The sequence below is a fragment of the Salvia hispanica genome, chromosome 1 (genome assembly GCF_023119035.1).
Source record: "Salvia hispanica cultivar TCC Black 2014 chromosome 1, UniMelb_Shisp_WGS_1.0, whole genome shotgun sequence".
NCBI lineage: Eukaryota > Viridiplantae > Streptophyta > Magnoliopsida > Lamiales > Lamiaceae > Salvia > Salvia hispanica.
Window position 1 is genome coordinate 39527365 of NC_062965.1, and position 21642 is coordinate 39549006.

The 21642-nt window shown below is 34.0% G+C and overlaps 2 protein-coding genes across 2 annotated transcripts; one reads left to right on the top strand and one right to left on the bottom strand.

Annotated features, from left to right (window-relative positions):
• Window positions 1-10942: 10942 nt before the first annotated feature.
• Window positions 10943-13014, top strand: LOC125205548 (transcription factor bHLH68-like). The gene is made up of 7 exons (XM_048104571.1): window positions 10943-11326; window positions 11513-11600; window positions 11720-11800; window positions 12075-12140; window positions 12370-12435; window positions 12540-12590; window positions 12667-13014. The coding sequence occupies exons 1-7, from the start codon at window positions 11145-11147 to the stop codon at window positions 12781-12783; spliced, it is 651 nt and encodes a 216-aa protein (XP_047960528.1). The 5' UTR covers window positions 10943-11144; the 3' UTR covers window positions 12784-13014.
• Window positions 13015-13084: 70 nt separating this feature from the next.
• On the bottom strand, window positions 13085-18373 carry LOC125205539 (polyprotein of EF-Ts, chloroplastic-like). The gene is given in 6 exon segments (XM_048104559.1): window positions 13085-13910; window positions 14196-14541; window positions 14544-14906; window positions 15836-15988; window positions 16089-17863; window positions 18218-18373. Coding segments are annotated over 5 exon segments (3255 nt in total). The 5' UTR covers window positions 17848-17863; window positions 18218-18373; the 3' UTR covers window positions 13085-13276.
• Between the last annotated feature and the right edge of the window lie 3269 nt (window positions 18374-21642).

Here is a 21642-nt window from a genome sequence, read left to right on the forward strand (position 1 = left end):
ATAAACGTATAGAATGACTGAAAGGGTAGTAATAAAGAGAGGAACATGCCCAATGATCGTTGGAGTGTGCGCAGCGACCGCTCCATGAGATCCAGTAGCTACGGGATGATTGCCAGCGACCGCTGACCGCTGATCAAGAGACAAAAGCTACGGAACATTATACAGTGACCGCTGGCCAATGTGCAGCGGACTGCTGGAAAAATACGGTACACAGATTTGACCTACTTTCTCCCCAAGATTTACCATATTGTGCTCAATATTTACCATAATTATGGTACACGAAAGTTGGGCTATAAATACCCCCTCAAACTTCATCATTAAGGATCTTTTTTTGGTTGCATAATTCTAGAGAATAATATTTTGATAGTTCTACTTAGTTCATCAAGTGCAAGAGTTCTACAAGGATTCAACCTTTGGGTTTTATTACTTTAGTTCTTATGTTTTTATTGTTTCCCCTAAAAACTACTATGTCTTTAGATTATTCAATCATGTGTAACTAAATTCATAGAATTCTAGGAATGTGTTAGTAGCGACTTTAGTTATACAGTTCTTATTTATTTAATATATGTTTTGTTCTTTACTTCGTTTCTATTCTTAAGTGTTGGATAATCGCTTTACGTTTGAGTGACACATTCTGTGATGATCTATTGACTTGCTACATAATCGTAAGAGGAGGTTGGCGAGTTAGAAGAGCTTAGTTGACACAGTAATTAGCTTCCCTTAAAACGGGACTGTTAATTGAGAGTGGAGACATCTTGAGAGTCTTAGAAGTTTTTAGGAGTTTCAAATCTTATTGTGGGATGGAGGGAGTATAAATTATAGTTTAATTTGATTATCTATTTCACTGCAATAATATATACACATATACAAAATTGAAATTTGAAACAAATAATAAGATTGCCATTATAAGTTTTTAATAAAATTAGTGAAATTAAATGTTTTATTTATTCTTATGGTAATTAAGAGAAATGGAAGTGAAAGAGTTTTAAGAGTCATTTTAATTATCTTAGATGTAATTAGTAGTTCTAAAACCTTCCGTATATGTTACTCCCTCCGTCCCGCTTTAGCAGTCCCGTTGACTTTTCTGCACTCGTTTTGTAAAAATGATAATAAATAGTTAAAGTGGTAAAATAATAAAGTAAAAAAAAGAAAAATATAGAGAATAGTTTTATCTACATTATTCTCTTTTTTACTTTATTATTTCTCCACTTTAACTATTTATTATCATTTTTACAAAATGAGTGCAGAAAAGTCAATGGGACTGCTAAAGCGGGACGGAGGGAGTAGTATTATAAAGTTTAAATTAATTAGATTATTTGTGGGACATTAAAAGTACATCTATCATAAATATGTGAGCAATAATTAAATGGAATATTAAATTGGCATATCTTAATTCTCTAAGCGCTTCTTTCCCATGTTAAATTTGATTCATAGCAAAAGCCATTAGGGATCTCGGTGCATGGAATTGGAATTGAATTCCAAATCTTTTGTTTGCTAAAATTATAGGAAATTGTATTTATATAAATTATGCACACACACTCACATAGTATGTGTAGTGTGTGTTTCTGTGTGTAACTCCATGCACCCCAAAAATTTCCCCGTTTAAATTTTCCCCATTCCCTCAATTTAAATGCATGTGGATCAAAACACCGATTAATCGGTAGAAGAAGAGGAGATCAATAATTAAAGTACCCTTTTTCCCAAAAAACAACTAGAAATAAGGAATTAATCTTGATTCTTCAATAATCTTTAATTTACTTAATTCCTCAAATTTATGAAAAAAATCTTTTAAAAAAAACTTGAAGAAAACTTTTGGGGAGATGGAGAATTTTAAATTCGGGAGAGTGGGGGCCCCTTTTGGGGGCTAGGGTTTGATTTTTCTTATATTTATAGAAATAATAAACTTAATTAAATAAATTAGAGATTTGGGAAAATATGGAGAGATTTGAGGGGATTCGTTTAAAGGTTGAGAAACATGGGGATTTAAAATTATAGGCTTTTAATTAGCCTATAATTTAAATTCAAATATTTCACGGGTAGAAAATATATCACAGCAAAAATAAAATAAAATACTCCCCAATAATGCCAAAAATGGCATTTTTCAACTCTTCCAAGGGGTTTGAATTTCAAATCCTTTTTAAATTTGGGTAGCAATATCTTCTTAGATTTGGCAAGATATGGTAGGATATTCTAGCATATTTATATTTATTCATGGAGTAGAATAAATAAAGGATCAAATAAATAAATAATCCATTCTCCCACAATATATGAAATTTTCGAAAATCTCATAAAAAACAAAGGGGAGTTCAAAATTCCATGTAGGAATTATAATTTTGGGCTTTGGATTTAATTTGGGTAATCATCCCAATCAAATAATTAAATCCAAAAATAATATTATTTTTCCTCCAATAGTAATAGGGTCGAAAATCCCACAAACAAAAAGGAATAATCATTTGGATTTAATTTGGGTAATTCTCCCAAACAAATAATTAAATCCAAAAAAGAGGGTTTTTTTCCAAAATATGATAATGGAAAAAATTTCCCCAAGATTTTAAAAAGCTCCCCCTTTTGTTTCCTTTTTTTTATAATGTGGCCTTCTTTTAGATTTTTCTTCTCTATTAATCAATTTATTTTTATGATTCTCATAGTTAATTCATTAAATACTAATTAATTTATTTATAGTATATTTTTTTATTTTCTCACCCTAGTTGTGACATCCCTAACCCGAAACATGCATTATTTTGCATATTATCATATTATATTGTCATTGCATATTAAATTGTCATTTTTTACTACAAAGAGATTAAGTGTGTCGTAGAGGATATATTTGTTGTTATGATGACTCAATATTATAGTCGAATAAGTAGATAGTTTCGGAACACGAGAATCTTTTTTAATAGATAAATATATATTCTATATAACTATAAATTTCTTTTTTAAACATTAAATAATTAATATAAAAGTGTATGCATGTATTGTAAAGTGTGCATGTCTAAATTGGATTACATAGCACTATTCATATACGTACTCTACATATATAAATAGTTATATATTTTGTTTTGGATAGAGTAAGGTTATAATATTAAACAAATATGCATACGTACGTGGTATAGCAAATGAGTATTTTTATGTATTAGTTTGTAGCTCAAGTGTTTAAAAAAATTACACGTTTTTAGTTCTTCTATTATACGTGTCTTCCTTAGAAATATATATAACAAATAGAAGTGAGTCACCTAGTTTTGCAATTTGATGTATATTAGGACTATAGAATATATACTCTTTTTTTTCATAAGAATGGAAAAGGAGGAATTTGAGGAAGGTACGGTATATAGATATTAAAAGAACGAGAGTTAGGAGAGAAAAAAAAAAAAAGGAAATAGCAGGAGAAGAATATTTAGGGTTTAGAAGTAAGAACTATATATGAGAGTGGTAAACAAAGAAAAGAGATCGAGCTTTTGAGTAGTTTATCCATTGTGATCATGTATGTATAAATCATACTTTTAATTTTACATATATTATGTGATGGATTGCTATGTGTTAAATTGGAGTAAATATTTGAATTATATGATGTGAGCCTGAAATGGTTATGTGTGGAGTATTTGATATTGATGTTGTGAATGATGGATATGTGATTTGTGCAATGAATATGTTTATCTATAGTTTTGAAGTTATTGATGGATTATATGGATATGTAATTGGTGCAATGGATATGTTTGATGTATGGTATTGGAATTATTCGAGTCATGAGATTAAAGAGGATATGTGACTGTCTTGCTCTGGATCTGATATACAATGACAAAAGACCTACGGGTCATATACAATGATAATGGACCTACGGGTCAAAGAAAATATGCAAAGAGGGGCATTCGTGGAAAGGTCAAATCAAAGAGGGGCCTTCGTGGAAAGGTCAAAATGCAAAGAGGGACCTTCGTGGAAAGGTCAAATCAAAGAGGGGCCTTCGTGGAAAGGTCAAATAAATAAAAAGGAACCTGCAGGTCGTATACAATGGAAATCCCGGGCAGATAACAGGCTTGTTCAGTCACAGAATATTAAAAGGATCATAGAGGCATATGCATATGAATATTAAATTATTTATGATATTTATTATTTCTGGTGATATATTTTGGTGAAAGAATGTGTTTGATATTTGTGTGTGAAATTAAAGGTAAGGTTTATATGCACTGAGTTGTGGCTCATATAAACCACTAATATTTTTCAGGAATAAGATATCAATGATGCGTGGGTTGATGTGAGTTACAATTATTATAAGGGTCGGCGGCTGACGCGTTTTGGCAACCTTCTCCTCCTCATCATTTTTGCATGTAGATAAATGTGTAGTACATAGAGTGGCGAGAGGGTCCCACTATTGTTCAGAATGTTTTGAAATATGTACTTGATAAATATTGGTTTTTGAAATTATATAAAATGCGCATTTCATTTACTTGGCACGTGGATTATTTATGTAAATCTTGAATTTATTTATAGTAAGTGCATACGTCATAAGGGTTGAAGTGTGACAAGTTTAGGTGGTATCAGAGCGGGGATAGAATCCCGCTGGGGCATGACATTCATAAATGTCATACAATACATATTAGTTATAAGTTGCACATGCATTTGAATTATCATGAACATTTGTCACCGAGGAGAGAAGGGTTAGCCGCCCTACATTGTCCATTAATTATAGAGTGTATTTCATATACATGTTGCATCAAATGGGGATTACTCAGACTTTTAGAACAAAGAGTACATGGACCAATGATGAGGTAAATAGGTAGAAAATTTAAAGAGCTCGGAATAGAAGAAGTTGTTGATTTTATGGGACTAATCTGACTGAGGTTGGGATATAGTTAAAAGTGATAGAACCGGTGTTCAATCAGATGAGTTATATGTCAGAAGAAGGTTTTGATATAGAGTTACTCTTGGTGGGAAACAGTCCCACAAGCTATGATACAACCTCTGGTATTCTTGTATTCAGTTCAGACTATTTTTCCAGAGAACTCAATGCTAAATATATGCAAAGAAGTGTATTGTGATAAGAAGCAGAGAATGTTTTGTCTTTAATCAAGGAACTATGTTTGTTGATTATGAGCTGACATTATTTCAATATACACGGTTTTCTAGAGAAGGTGTTGCGAGTTAATTCAGTTGAGCTGCCAGCGGATATTGATTCTCTTATTCATACACAAGTTTTGATATTATTATGGGCATTGATTGGTTTTCACTTCATCGAACCAAGGTAGCCTGTCAAGTAAAAGAAACGGTAATATAATCATCGAGATGGGATCGAGTGATATTTTACGGTAATCAATATATTGCTCCAGGTTTTCTTATATTATCTAGATCGGCGTTTTGATTTATTGGAAGTGCAGATTTATCTGGATTTTCATCTTATCAGGAGACATATTTCTCTATTGAGCACAACATTTATTTTTCTTTATCAACCGTCTTTATTAGAGTTTCAAGAGTTGAAGAAACAGATACAGGAGTTGTCAGAGATATGTATGACTTAATGTTTTACCTTGAAGAGCACCAATATTATTTTTGAAGAAGAAAGATGATACACTGCGACATTATATATACCATTAGAAGTCAAATCGAGTGACAATGAAGAATAAATATCTATTAACGAGAATAGAAGGCTTATTTGATCAATTTCAAGGTATGCAACTGTTTTCGAGTATTGATTTTCGATCAAGATCTCATCGGTTGAAGATAGCTAAAGAGAATATTGCAGAGACACCATTTTGAACTCAGTACGACCATTATGAGTTTTGGTTATGCCTTTCGAATAAACTATTGCATCTACAATTATTTATGGCATTGATGAACAAATTCTCTCAACTATTCCTGGATCAGTTAGTGATTATTTCTATTGACTTACTGTTATATTCATGAAGTACAGATGAGCATGTTAATCACTTGCAGTCAGTATTACAAGTTATGGGAGGTAAACAGATTATTGCAAGGTTGAGTAAATGTGAGTTTTTGCTAGAACATGTGGTATTGTTGGGACACGTGGTGTCAGGTCATAGAATAGAAGTGGATCTACAAAAGATTGAACTGGTTTTCAACTGAAAATGGTTATTCAATTGATAATGAAGTTAGTACGATATAATTCTTCTTTTATATGGAGTGAAGCATATCAAAAGAGTTTTAATGAGTGGAAGCATCGTTTGAATATGTCACCTATTTTGGTTATCTCCGCAGGTACAAGATATTATGTTATTTATAGTGATGCGCTGAAACATGGATTTGGTTATCTTTTCACTTAATGGAAAGTTTATTGCTTATGCGTCGTAACAATCGCAAGTATATGGAGTTTCTTATTCTGTTCAAAATCTATTATTAGCGCCATTATTTTGCTTTTAAGATTTGGTATCATTATCTGCAGGAACGGTTATATGGTATTCTAGTATCTTATATATTGACAGAGATCCGCGATTTACTATCTCAGTCTTGATAAAGTCTTTTTGTGAGTTTCACCTCTGAAATGAGTCATGCGATTCGAGCAAAAAAAAACCGTAAGATGAGTCCTCGTTATATTGGGTCGTATGATATTATTTGGACGATTGTAGAGAAACTGACCAACTTAGCACATTTCTTACCTATATGTTGGATTTCTTTGTTATATTATTTAGTTGAAAAGTACGCGAAAGATGCAGCACGATTATATGGTATTCTATCTTTTATGTCTAGCAGAGATCCGCATACTATCTATGGAGACATGGTTATATTTTTAGTAATGTTTTTCACCATCAGAAAGATGGTAAGTCGGAGAGAATTATACAAATGTTAGAAAGAAATGAATTTTGAGGACAAAATTCTTAAAGAGGGGAAGAATTGTGACATCCCTAACCCGAAACATGCATTATTTTGCATATTATCATATTATATTGTCATTGCATATTAAATTGTCATTTTTTACTACAGAGAGATTAAGTGTGTCGTAGAGGATATATTTGTTGTTATGATGACTCAATATTATAGTCGAATAAGTAGATAGTTTCGGAACACGAGAATCTTTTTTAATAGATAAATATATATTCTATATAACTATAAATTTCTTTTATATACATTAAATAATTAATATAAAAGTGTATGCATGTATTGTAAAGTGTGCATGTCTAAATTGGATTACATAGCACTATTCATATACGTACTCTACATATATAAATAGTTATATATTTTGTTTTGGATAGACTAAGGTTATAATATTAAACAAATATGCATACGTACGTGGTATAGCAAATGAGTATTTTTATGTATTAGTTTGTAGCTCAAGTGTTTAAAAAAATTACACGTTTTTAGTTCTTCTATTATACGTGTCTTCCTTAGAAATATATATAACAAATAGAAGTGAGTCACCTAGTTTTGCAATTTGATGTATATTAGGACTATGGAATATATACTCTTTTTTTCATAAGAATGGAAAAGGAGGAATTTGAGGAAGGTACGGTATATAGATATAAAAAGAACGAGAGTTAGGAAAGAAAAAAAAAAGGAAATAGTAGGAGAAGAATATTTAGGGTTTAGAAGTAAGAACTATATATGAGAGTGGTAAACAAAGAAAAGAGATCGAGCTTTTGAGTAGTTTATCCATCGTGATCATGTATGTATAAATTATACTTTTAATTTTACATATATTATGTGATGGATTGCTATGTGTTAAATTGGAGTAAATATTTGAATTATATGATGTGAGCCTGAAATGGTTATGTGTGGAATATTTGATATTGATGTTGTGAATGATGGATATGTGATTTGTGCAATGAATATGTTTATCTATAGTATTGAAGTTATTGATGGATTATATAGATATGTAATTGGTGCAATGGATATTTTTGATGTATGGTATTGGAATTATTCGAGTCATGAGATTAAAGAGGATATGTGACTGTCTTGCTCTGGATCTGATATACAATGACAAAAGACCTACGGGTCATATACAATGATAATGGACCTACGGGTCAAAGAAAATATGCAAAGAGGGGCCTTCGTGGAAAGGTCAAATCAAAGAGGGGCCTTCGTGGAAAGGTCAAATAAATAAAAAGGAACCTGCAGGTCGTATACAATGGAAATCCCGGGCAGATACCAGGCTTGTTCAGTCACAGAATATTAAAAGGATCATAGAGGCATATGCATACGAATATTAAATTATTTATGATATTTATTATTTTTGGTGATATATTTTGGTGAAAGAATGTGTTTGATATTTGTGTGTGAAATTAAAGGTAAGGTTTATATGCACTGAGTTGTGGCTCATATAAACCACTAATATTTTTCAGGAATAAGATATCAATGATGCGTGGGTTGATGTGAGTTACAGTTATTATAAGGGTCGGCGGCTGACGCGTTTTGGCAACCTTCTCCTCCTCATCATTTTTGCATGTAGATAAATTTGTAGTACATAGAGTGGCGAGAGGGTCCCACTATTGTTCAGAATGTTTTGAAGTATGTACTTGATAAATATTGGTTTTTGAAATTATATAAAATGCGCATTTCATTTACTTGGCACGTGGATTATTTATGTAAAATCTTGAATTTATTTATAGTAAATTCGACACTTCATTGGTTATTTTATAATATAGATTACTAAAAACATAACTTTCAATTTTATATATTAAATATATAAATTATATATTAAATTTTTATCAACATAATAATAGATATATAAATTAGAAACTTCAAATTCACTAAAAATATATATTTAAATTTCTAAAACATGCTTTAAAAAAAATATCTCAAAATCTTAAATTATTATAAATATCTCAATTTAAATTATTTTTTCACACAACATAAATCAAATTAAAAATAATTTGATAATGATTCCAATGAAATCTTAAATGCATATGTTCCGGTATCAATATTTGAAAAAGAATATCGTAATTTTTCATATTTTCGATGACAACTCTAATATCAATATAGATAACACAATATGTTAATATAATATGTGTGTACGGTATTAAATTGTGTTGTATAGAATGCGTTGTGTAGATATGGCACAATACTGTATATTGTGCTGCGATTAGCCTCGTGGTAGTTAAACTTATCTTTTAATATTAAAATATGAAAAACGAAATTACGCGTAATTATAGATCGTTAGATCTCTTACAATTCATATGGTCTTAAATTAGTTGCAGTTGGCAACTTCTAAGAAGTGATTAGCAATTGATCGCGCCCATGTATATGTGTGTGTGCGTGTGTGTGTGTGAGAGAGATTTATGCTGTATTTGTGTGTGTTGTGTGATTGTGTATGGTGTAATGTGCATTGTGTGTTTTGTTTTTACGTAGTGTGTGAAAATATCTAATTTTATAATTGTTTGGAATTCTAATTTCCTACTTTTGATATGAATTCAAAATTGGCAGAAAATGGAATTATAATTTAATTCTAAATTGAATGTTATGGTAAACATCGGTATATGGGACGGAAGTAGTACTTTTTAATAGTGAAATTAACAAATTCAAATATATATGCATTGATACTCCTTCCGTCCCCAAAGAATATGCACTTTGGGTTCGACACGGTTTTAATGCAAATTTGGTAAAGTAAGAGAGCCTTGAAACCTAAATCCTAAACCCTTAACTTTAAAATATACTCATCATGACCAACAAATGAGCCAAATATCAATAAAATTCTCTTTCCGCCCCAATTCAATTTTACTTTGTTGATCACTCAAACTTTGGTTGAAATATTTAAAAATATCAATACTTATGAATTCTCAAACTTTGGTTGAAATATTTAAAAACATCAATACTTACTCAAACTTTGGTGTTTTTCATGAGGATTGATGAGATATTTCCAAAACATTGCTTTATATTGTAATTAATTAAATAAAATTAGAAATAATATTATCATTTAAAAATGATAAACAAAAATGTATATAATAAATATAATAATATATATGAAACAATTAATCAAATACTACAGTATTCTATTATTAAATCATACTAAGAGATAAAAACCTATTATATTAAAGAATTAAATAAAAGAGAAATCAACTATAAATTTTGGAAATCTTTGTTATACACTACATTACATGTAAAATTAATCAAATATAATTCAAGTTATTTATTAGTATTGCAAAGCATAATAACAAACTTAAACATGCAATTTTGTACTTATATACTCTAGACAAAATAGTAGGTATGCGATACGGTTTAAACTGTTATTTAATTCCAAAGCCAAACAACAAATATTCTTTTCGACAACATCAACAACATTTTGTCACTTATTATGTACTCCATAGTACTTAATTTTGGGCTTGATTATTCTGAAAATCACAATGAAATTAACTATACTCGTAAAAATTAAAATTAAATAAAATTTTTGCCTCTCATGGACTTCAAATTAAGGCCGCACTCCAAAACAAACGCTCATTTGCAAGTACTGATTTACTTGGAAATATGGCTTTTTTGCAAGCACTTAGCGAGCACAAACTTTTCTTACAATTTTTAGGGAATTTCAAGTTTCTTAACGTAGTATACGTACATAGGGTTCCGACTCACTTTTTTTTTTTTCTACATATGTGTGTGAAAGTAATCGATTCAAAATTCAAAATGAAGTGGTAGTGCAAATTAAAGATTACAACATCAATGAGCATACAAATCAATATTCCCCAAGTGACTGCATAATTGTGACCCTTGATCCGATACATGCAATGCAATAAAGTCATTTTTGTACAGTGTATATATAAAGAATCTTTTACCAAAATAGGCCTCCCATTTCCCAACTTTAACTCGGAGTTGAAAGGCTAAAGTGAGTAGAAAAGGACATAAAAGGAAGAAAGAATACCTAAAAGGATACCAATAGGAAAGAGGGGCCAAAAAGCCAGGTTAGAAAGATAAAGCTTCTCAAACCATTTTACATCTTACAATATTTTATTATTTTATACTATTCCATCTTAATATTCTCATTCTATATAGTTTACATTTTAAAATTAGTTGTAACAACTTTTGCATTAGGAGATCAAGAGAGTAGAAGTTTGTACAAGTCCATTCTCAAGAGCTTCAAAGAAGAAAAAAAGGGGGCTTAAAGCGAAAGTGAAAAGACAAAATAAAAGGTCTTTCTCTAGTGAGTAAAATAGAGAGTAGAAAGCAAATTAAGCCATTTGAATACTTTTGATTTTATCTTTAGTGAAAGAGAGATGAATGAAGGGATTCTTCCGGTGCAGCAAATGGTGGCCACCGGCGCCAACAACTGGTTCACCACTAACGGCCACCCTTTGCTGCAAAATCATACCCCTCAGCCTCACCAATCACCCGCGCCACCGCCTCTCTCGTGCCCTGCCTCTCAGGAGTTTCCACACTCATGGAGCCAACTAGTCTTGTAAGTTGTAACTCTCTCTCTCACTTCTTGATGCATGGAAAAAATTGGAGGGTGTCATGCATATTAATATTCCAAAATGTTGATTAATTATATGAAAAAATTGCTACTATTATTTATTTTCAAAACCCTTGTAAAAATTAGGTTAAATTCACATGCTGAATTTCTTTGATTTGATTAAATGTGCAGAGGGTTTTCCGGAGAAGATGATAAGACTATGGAGCAACAGGCGACCTACGTCGGAAATCTTGAATTCAGGCCTCCCAAATCATCCGAGGTAAGATAAATCATCAATGTGAAATTATTTAAATTATGGAGCTATATTATAGTTTTGTGACGGAATTGTAAAAATATCAAATTAATCATAACTTGGATTTTTATATGATTGGTAATTAGATTTTGATGAAGTGCAAGAGTGGAGCTGCCAAGAAATCGAAGATGAATCCAACAACTAATTCAACCCAATCTGGCATCAAGGTAACTCAAAATCAAGTCAAGTTTAGAGTCACCCACTTTATTTTTTTTGTTGGCAGCTTTTTTAATTTATGATCAAGTTTTTCATTTTATGTCATAATAAAGTTGTCCTTTCTTGTTTGTCGTTTCTCAATATATGCATATTCTCCTTGCTGGTGTTAAGCATATAGTCCCACATAGAAAGAGAAATGTTTTTAGATGTGATGTTGAGCTAATAATTCTATTACTTATTTTGCTGATTTCTCTAAGTTGAGACCTTGATTTGATTTTAAAATAGGTGAGAAAGGAAAAACTGGGAGACAGGATTACAGCCCTTCACCAGCTCGTCTCCCCTTTCGGCAAGGTAAATAAATTCAACATACTAAATATTTATTGGCCCCACAATTAGAGTTAATTTTCTTATTTTATCATAATTATGTGAAAGATCATTTGATAGAATTTTGTGTCCTCGAAAATTAGGGTTAAAGTGAACATATACTCCATATCACTTTCATGAATAGTACTATATGATGTCAAGCTTCGTATATTTTGTTTGTAAATTAAAGGAATTCATTCTATAAATCTTATTGCAGACTGACACAGCTTCAGTGTTGTTGGAAGCAATTGGATACATTAGATTCCTTCAACGTCAAATTGAGGTGACCTTTTGTTGCACTTAATTTCATGAAATTTTTTTTATGTTATTTCCAAGAAGAAAATTCTTTTTTTGTATGTCGATGAAATCCCCCCTTGAAATATGCAGGCCCTTAGCCAACCGTACTTGGCCACTGGATCAGGAAACATCACCCAAGAGGTATTTTATACATACCAACAAAATATTTTTCTTACATGTTAATGAAATTAATATTATATTTGATGGTGTTAATTAGAAATGTGAAGAAGAGGCGAAGAAGGATTTAAAGAGTAGGGGGCTGTGCTTGGTTCCATTATCATGCACACTAGATTTTGGGAGTGAGAATGGAGCTGATTATTGGGCTCCATCTTAAATTTCATGAGCTTGACTGTTCATGATGATGATATGCATTTTTTTAGTTTAGATTAGGTGGGAAACGTAATGTTGCACGTGCTTGCAACCTTCAATTAATTAGTATCCTAAACCACAATTTAGAATATCTTTATGTATAATTGTGTTTTCAGTGAACATATGGTCCACGAAACAATAACGCTCTTGGAACATTTGTAATAAAGTTTTAGGGGATTGATCCCTAATTTGGATATGGATATCAATTAAATTGCAATTTTGTCGTTTATTACAATGTTGTTAAGAATCAAGATTGGTCACAGAAATAATGAAATGCGAGCGCAAACCCTTCTCCCTCGAAGTTTCGACATTTGCAACTGCGTTTTGTTCTAACAAAAAGAATCAAGTAAAATACCTGCAGTGTAGAGATAACTCTACTGAGAGAACTCAACAGCTCCACAGATCAAAATTTACAGGTCTCACTCTCTGTAATCAGAGTGGAGTTTCCCCACCGCATCTCAGGCCTGCTCTTCGACTACTGCATCACGTGTCTCCCCAAGTGTGAAACGGGCAAACCTCCTGACTTTGATGTTCTCCCCCAGTGCAGCAACAGTTTGCTTCACCAGGTCCTTCACGAGCATCGTATCGTTCTTGATGTAAGGTTGCTCCAGAAGAGCCAGCTCTCCGAGCCTCTTTGCGATTCTTCCATCAACAATCTTCTCTCTTATGCTCTCGGGCTTCGACTGAAGATCCTCCCTCTGCATCTCCAGCTCTCTCTCTTTGGTAACAACACTTTCCGGGACATCTTCAACTGATACGTACTGCACCTGCCGGGAGGCCACAACTTGCATCGCCAGATCTTCAACCAATTCTTTGAAGTTTTCGCTCCTACCCACAAAGTCGGTTTCACAATTAACTTCAAACAGAACTCCAATGCGGGAATCATGAATATAGGATCCGATTCTCCCTTCAGCAGCAATTCGGCTTGATTTTTTGTCGGCTGCTGCAAGCCCCTTCTTCCTCAGATACTCATGTGCCTTCTCAAGGTCTCCCCCAGTTTCTGAGAGAGCTTTTTTGCAGTCCATCATTCCAGCTCCAGTTTCCTCGCGTAATTGTTTAACCAGCGCAGCAGAAACTGCAGCTTTTGGAGTCCTTAAAGTAGCCAACAAACCATATTAGCTTATTGCATAAGAAGAAATAGATACTTGTAGAAGATGAGGACAAAAGATAAACACATAGCAAGATCATTCAACACTATGAACATCCAAGCAGGCGAAAGTAACATTAGAGCAACTAATTAGTGAGATTAGAGCTAAAACTCAGCAGCCTAAAATCTGCTCTCACATCTTTACTGCATGTCCAGTATTTTTAGTCATTGTTATCAATAAATACGCATCAATTTGCACAAATAAATGCTATGAAAGATCATATACTTACTCCTGTACGGTTTCTTTGGTCTCAGAAGCAGCAGGCTCCTGGTTTGTAGATGTTGAAACTGGTTTAGCCGCAGTCTGGGCAGCAACCTCTGCAGCAAAGTTCTGGCTTTTCTTTTCTAAACCTTCTCCGAGGTTGTAGCGTATAAACCTCTTGACTTTTATATTTTCTCCAATCGTTGCAATGGTCTGCTTCACCCAGTCCTTAACCACTACTTTATCATCCTTGATAAACGGCTGTTCCAGTAAGGCAAGCTCTTCCAACCTCTTCCTTATGCGCCCCTCGACAATTTTGGATCTAATTTGCTCTGGCTTCAACAGTAGATCTTCCTTCTGCATTTCTGTTTCTTTTTCTTATCAACAAACTCTTGTGAAACATCTTCTGGGCTAAGATACTGTACTTGAGGGCATGCGGCCACTTGCATGGCCAAGTCTTCAACCAGTTCTCTGAAAATGTCACCTCGAGCGACAAAATCTGTCTCACAGTTCACCTCTATGAGGACACCAATCCTGCTATCATGGATATATGAACCAATTCTTCCTTCAGCTGTAGCCCTACTGGCTTTCTTATCAGCACTAGCTAAACCTTTCTTAAGGAGGTACTCGTAGGCTTTTTCAATATCTCCTTCAGCCTCGGAAAGGGCTCTTTTACAGTCCATCATTCCTGCTCCTGTTTCCTCCCGCAACTGCTTCACAAGAGCTGGTGATACAGCAGCTGCACTCCAGCAGAACAAGATAAATAATAAGAAATTCAATGAAAGACCACAATGATATAAATTTGATGTTCACCTTCAAGAAGTACTACAGAAAAGGAAGGTTATGAAGTTTAAGGTAGTTTGGTCATCATTCAACAAATTTTTACTGTATCCATATAATTAAATTTAAATGTTCACATAGCATAGTTATAAGCACGATGGACACACATCACCATCATTCTACAAATACACTTATTTAATCTGACCAGAAAGACCCCGAGACACAAATTAGTTGTGTGTTCTCACCTCAGAGAGTTACGAAAAGCTAACGAGGCTGTTGTTTTGTGAGATGTTTTACCACTAGTATACAGGCATATATGGAAATAAAACTACAATTGATATTGACAGGAAAAAGTTTGGTTTGGCAACTGATAAGAGGAAAGGGTGTCGGATAGAAACAGAGCACGAGAAATGCTCTTCTTCTGGGATCGAGGAGAAATAAACTCCTAATAAGTTGATGATTGATAATAAGAGCAATTTAACTATTTGAAGTGAAAGCAGGAACCTATTTATTCAATGGGAAAATATTGAGAAGCTGAGAAAGGAAAAGTAATTCCTCACACAGGAGGCCAACGAAAACTCCTCGTCCAAATACTACTAATTTCCAAGATGATCTATCATCATCCGGTTCTCATTATTTATAGAAGCTTAAAGCAAAAGAAATAGGAACTAAAAGAACAAACTAGCAAGGAATAGGAACTGAATCACTGATTAAACTAATACTGCCAAATCTTCTTTTCTCCCCTCCTCTCTCTTCTTGATTTCTTCATCCACGATTTGAGGGCCAAACAACCTCCCTATTGCCACGCTTGTACACCTTCCAAGTTCCACCCGTATCAGCAACACGTGTATATATACAAGATAATTTAGAAAAGGCAAAAACACCAACCTTTTACAACTGTTTCTTTAGGCGATTCGTTGCTGCTTTGTTCGATTGAATTTGAGGCATCACCGTTTGGCTGAGGATCAGCAGAAGTTTGGTTTTCTTCACCATTCACAGCTATATCGACTCCAAGATTGTCACTAATGGTGACAGGACTTTCTGCAAGAAGAAAATAACAGTATAAACTTATTGTTGAGATGGAAAAGATTTCCACTTTCCAGTCCTTCGATCCGAACTATATAAGGATTTGACTACAAACCTGCAGGTTTGGCTTCAATATCCCCAGACTCAGTTTCTGCACTTAAGCTGTCACTTTCCACAGGATTGATGGCTGCAGTAACTTCATTATCTTGTGTGATGGTAGAGCTGTCTGCTTCTTCACTCTTCTCTTCAACTTCTGCTATTACATCATCAGCTGCTTTTGGTGTTTCTTCGCCAGTGACACCAGGTCTGGTCTGATTAGTTGATTCTCCAGATTGTTGCTGTTCTATATCCCTTTCAGTTGCAGCAACAGATCCAGGATCCACAGCTAACTCATCTTCTGAAGTTGCATTATCAACCAAACTTTCAATAGCGTTTTCAACAATCTGGGAAGAAATATCAGCTATCCCTCCAGATACGTCACCATCATTACTCTCTTCAGCTTCAGTTAAAGAATTGGTTTCTTGGTCTTCAGTTTGCGGGCTTCCATCATCGCCAACTAAAACAGAGCTGGCCTGAACTTCTTCAATAACTCTGACCTCGTCATCTTTAGTTTCAGAGTCTTCGGATTTTTTTTCTATGGCTGAAGTGTCCTCTGTTATGCTGGCTACCATGTCATCGGCATCCTTTGAGATTTCCTCTGCTTCCTCAGCTTGTTGCTTCTCACTTTCTCTTTCATCTAAAAAGGTAGCAATAGATTCATTGCTACGGAAAGCTAGAACAAAAGGGTTAGTTGCTGTATGTACCGTGCCTTGGGTTAGCTTCGAATCCAACTGTTTAACATCTTCATCCTTTTTCATAGTTAATGTTACCTGTCCTCTAGAAATACGCAAAACTCGGACACTGACTTCTTGCCCTACTTCCAATGAAGTAACACCCATAATGCTCCCAAACCCCTCATCGTTTTCCTCGGATTGAGGCAGGAATCCTTCCTCATCCTCAGGAAGAGAAATAAAAGCACCAGCTCTAGTTAGATTTTTGACAGTTCCCTCCAGATCTTGGCCTTTGACGAACTTTGAGAATTTCTTTGGCTCGTCTCTTCTCTGATTGGAATTTTGACTCATCCTTCTAGGAGGTCTGGATTTATCATTTCCATCTGGAGATTCTCTTTGTTGTTGAACCCTGCTAGAGCTGTCAGAACGCATGCTCAGGGATATTCGCCCCGTTTCCAAATTCGCTTCAACTAATCTTACTGTCACCTCTTGTCCAACAGAAACTATATTAGCAACATCCTTCACATAGCTATCACTCAACTGAGAAACATGAACAAGCCCATCAGTAAAAGCGCCAAAGTCAACAAAAGCACCAAATGGCTGGATTGATCGGACTTTTCCAGTAAACGTTGCTCCTGCAATAAGTTCCTCATTCTTCACAGGCGGCATGTCACTCTTTCTAGAAGGTCTTGAACGTTGAGACTTAATAGGACTGGTTTCAGGTACAACAGCTGACTCTCCACCGGTTTCTGCAGCATTTGTGGCACTCACTGAGGCTTCGCTATCTGCTAAAGACAAATCTGCCTCCTCCACAGCAACATCTGTACCAGAAGCATATACTGCAAGAGTCCTATGCTTAGGCTTCAGAACACACCCAATATGAAATTGGGGAAACAATCTGATCGATGTTGAGAGAGGTAGTGCATGTCGCTGCGCTGTCAATTTATGTTTGTTAACATTGCGCAGGATGCTAGGTCTGGACAAGATGTTGCTTTTGTTAGTTGTGAGGGAAACAGCTTGAGTAAGTGAAATGTTGGTGGAGCTCGGGGTTAAAGAAGCCATGTTGCAGTGCACAAGGGAATGATCACCGGTGAAAACACTCATTCTCCAATTTCATCACCTGGCACACCGGAAGTAGAGTTAAAAAAGACCATTACAGAAGTTCTACTCTGGATTAAAATCCAGCAAAACAACCGCATTTCCACTGCAGAAAAGTAGCCCAATGCAGTGGTATACAAACAATTATCAGGAGTAATTAACATTCATAAAGCAAGCAAGAGTATGAGCAGAACAAAGCCTCTTTTTCCCTGCATTCAAACTTTAAGAAGCTAATAAAAGTTAGAATATGGCTACTATCTATATCTACACTCATTTCCCCTCTTATCCTGTCAAAATAAACATTAAACAACAGTAATCCTTCCATCTAACTAAAAGTATTCAAAATAGAACACAAAATCAGGGTGCTTAAAAGTACCACAATTCCCAATAACCAAGACAATCAAAGTTCAAGTTGATGAAAAGAAAAATGAATGGAAGTCTCCAAAATGTCGAACTCATATCCAGAAGGAAGAGCTGGAAATCGAGCATGAAGAACGGAAATTGTGTGTGAACAAAGAGAATCAGAGAATGATTTAATGAATGAAAGAGGAGAATTACCCAAACGCAAAAGGGCTTTCACGAATTAAGCCCTTGAAAGTGAAGGCAATATCAGTGGCTTCACTTCACACTAATTATGCTGTGAAAATGGACGGGTAACGGAAGCTGGAAACGAACGGTGAGCTTTGAATCCTTATCTTCAATTTTCAAATAACTGTATTTTTTTTCCAGTTGTTTGAGTTTTACAGTTTCATATTTACATTACGAGTTAAATTCAGACGAATATATAAAGGTAATTTCCAAACATTTTTTTTGGTCTCATAAACGGGCTATGCTGAGGACGAAAGAAAACTAACGAAGGTAAGGAATGCCTATTCTATCATGAAGCAACCAACTACTCAAATCCTCGGCAGAGCCTCTAGAACATGAACTCCACTAAGAAAACTATAAGCAAAATGCAACAAAAAATCAGCAACAATATGGCAACATAATAAAACAGTTTTATTTTCTGCCACAATTTATCTAACCAATTTTTTAATTTTTTTATATTTTCAAATTAGAAAATATAAAATTACAAAATGAGAAAATAGAAGTACTTTTAAAATAAAACTACAATTTAGAAAATAACACGTCAAACGGCCAAAGTCTCAACTCAGCGCAAAGTATCTAGATCAAGTCGTAGTGCATTTGACGCTCTTCCTTGTCTTCATCATATCTATATAGTTTCATTGTGGACTTCAACGTCCGCGCCATCGATGCAACGGTAATTGCCTTCATGTTGGGTCCATGCCCTCCGCTTGGTCTGGCTCGGTCAACCGATCGCATAGAGCTTTCTCTGTGCAGCTTTTTGGCTCATAGAACGACTTCTTGTTGGTATCTGTGTGCCAAAACTCTCCTCTATATGAATGTGTAAGACGTCGGCATCACCCTTACTGCTGGTGTAGTTGTCGTGAGCGTTGACTTTGTCCTCTTCAGGCCACCACACACGTAACCCGACATGAACTTTAGGTGATTATTAACTATAACGTAGACGTCATAGTACTTGATCTCATGTTTTTCATCGTCATAGAACGTTTTGAAAGCCATGTGGCAGATATCTCACCGGATCCTTGGAAATGTTAACCGTAGCACTTAGCCATCACGATCATTTCCTCCAAGGTGTACTTCTTTTCTCCAACCATGTCAAACTTCTCCTTATCCCTTTGTGCATGAACCAGTATTCACCTCTAGAAGGGGCTCCATGTCCGAAATCTCGTAATCATCGGTTGGTAACACCGGTGTTGGGGCCTTGTGTTCCCGGGGTACCAATTTCAGAGACTATTATTGGCCGATACCCCTCTTGAGGATTCCACGAATCAGAATCGTTGGTATATCATCCCACTGAATGGCAAATTGTGTAGCAGACATTTTGATCAATTGGAGTCGTGGCTCTCATTAGGGGAACACTGGGAAACATTAGGTGATCGCCAGGCTACATTGGAGAACCGTCAAGATTCATTGGGAGACCACCCTGATTCATTTTTGTGGAGTGTAAAGAAAGAATGTAGAATAAAAAAGAGTGAAATGAGGGGATAGTGGGACAGTAATATTTATAGAGGAAAAAGTGTGAAATATAATTAAAAAATAAAATAAGTGTTGCGAATCGTGGCTGAAAAGGCAGTGCAATAAGGCATGGAAAACAGTCGCAGAACCGAGCAGACTACCACGCTCGCAGTTGTTTCTCTGACGACCAAAAAATTTAGAGTTACAATAAGCCTTAACGTTGATGGCCTAAAAGAGTCATGTTCAAGCTTCAATTTTATTTTGTTTGCTAAGGTATCTTTCATGCCGACACCTTGAGGAGACTAGTCCTTCTTTCTAACGGTCAGCACATTAAATAGTAGGAGACTGACCAAAATTGTTTGATTCATTCACATGGGCCGAAATCAACTCTATAACTTCATGCTTAAAGGATGAGGTGTTGAACCAACACGGAAAATATATTGATTCAAGCTTTAATTTATTAATTGATTTGATGTAAATGAGTAACTAATGGAAACAATATCAAAATCTGAGTCGTGATTTTTATGAACCTTTTTGTAACTAAAAATTGAGTTGATTAAAATGGTTAATGAGTGATGAAACTAATTGTTTCCTCTGACAGTTCATAAATAATAGTCTTATCTTTTCATTTTATTTCGTCAGCCAAAATTATACTCATACAAAAATTGGAAAGTTTTTCCCCATTTATTACTACTCACTCTTTTAAAATTAGAAATTATTTTCATCTTAATCCATCATTTAAAATAAAAAATTTCTATTTAAAAAAAAAATTTCTCTCTAATGAGGTGAGACTCATTCTCCACCAACAATACTTCATCCATTTTTTCTCTTTCTCTCTCCTATTTTTACCCACATTTTTTATTTCTCTCTTTTACTTTACTCCTTTTATATATTTCTCTCTCCTACTTTACCAAATTCATGTTAAAACTCTTGTCGTCCCAAAATATACTATTTTTTTGGACGGGTAGATTATAATTTTTAATTTATTTTTAAATAATGCTATATCTTCATTTTATATTATTTATAATTTTATATGATTTGTTTAATTATTTTATTTATATGACAATTAGAATACCATGTAAATTTTTCTATTTAAAATTACCAAAAAGGTTAAAGTTGAAATAAGATAATTTAGTTGGACACGAGATAGTAAATTGAAAAATAATTATTAAATCAGTATAATTAACTAAAATACTTTTATGATCCATCATAATGCTCATTCATAACTTCCAAACTGAGATTGTGATAACGATAATTAAATAAGCAAAAATCTCAATAAATGTTTGGTCCGCTGTATTTTCTTCCAAGCCCGTGAAAAACTCCTAGGCCCAAAACACAACCAAATATCTTACAGAAACATAAATCACAGATTAGGTAAGTACATCATTAGTAAACTTTGTCTATTTTCATTCTAAAAAAAATTCAGAAAAGAACATTTTATGACACTCTTTGTCTTATAAAAAAAAGATAAATTATGAGAAATAACATTTCAGCAAAATCTTCTCATAGAATATAACATATATTTGGAGTGATTATACTTTTGGCCTAATCTTAAGTAGCCTGAATTGGAAATTGGCATAAGATTCCAAAAATGTTAAAAAGAATTTCAGTTTCTCTATCTAATACTCATACAAATTCAAAACTCATGCCCATAGTTAAACTATAACAAACCTAATAATCTAATACTACAAACTAGTAGTATTAAAAAAAGAGTAAGTATGTACTTTAATATCTTCCAAAATCACAAAAATAGAATTAAGT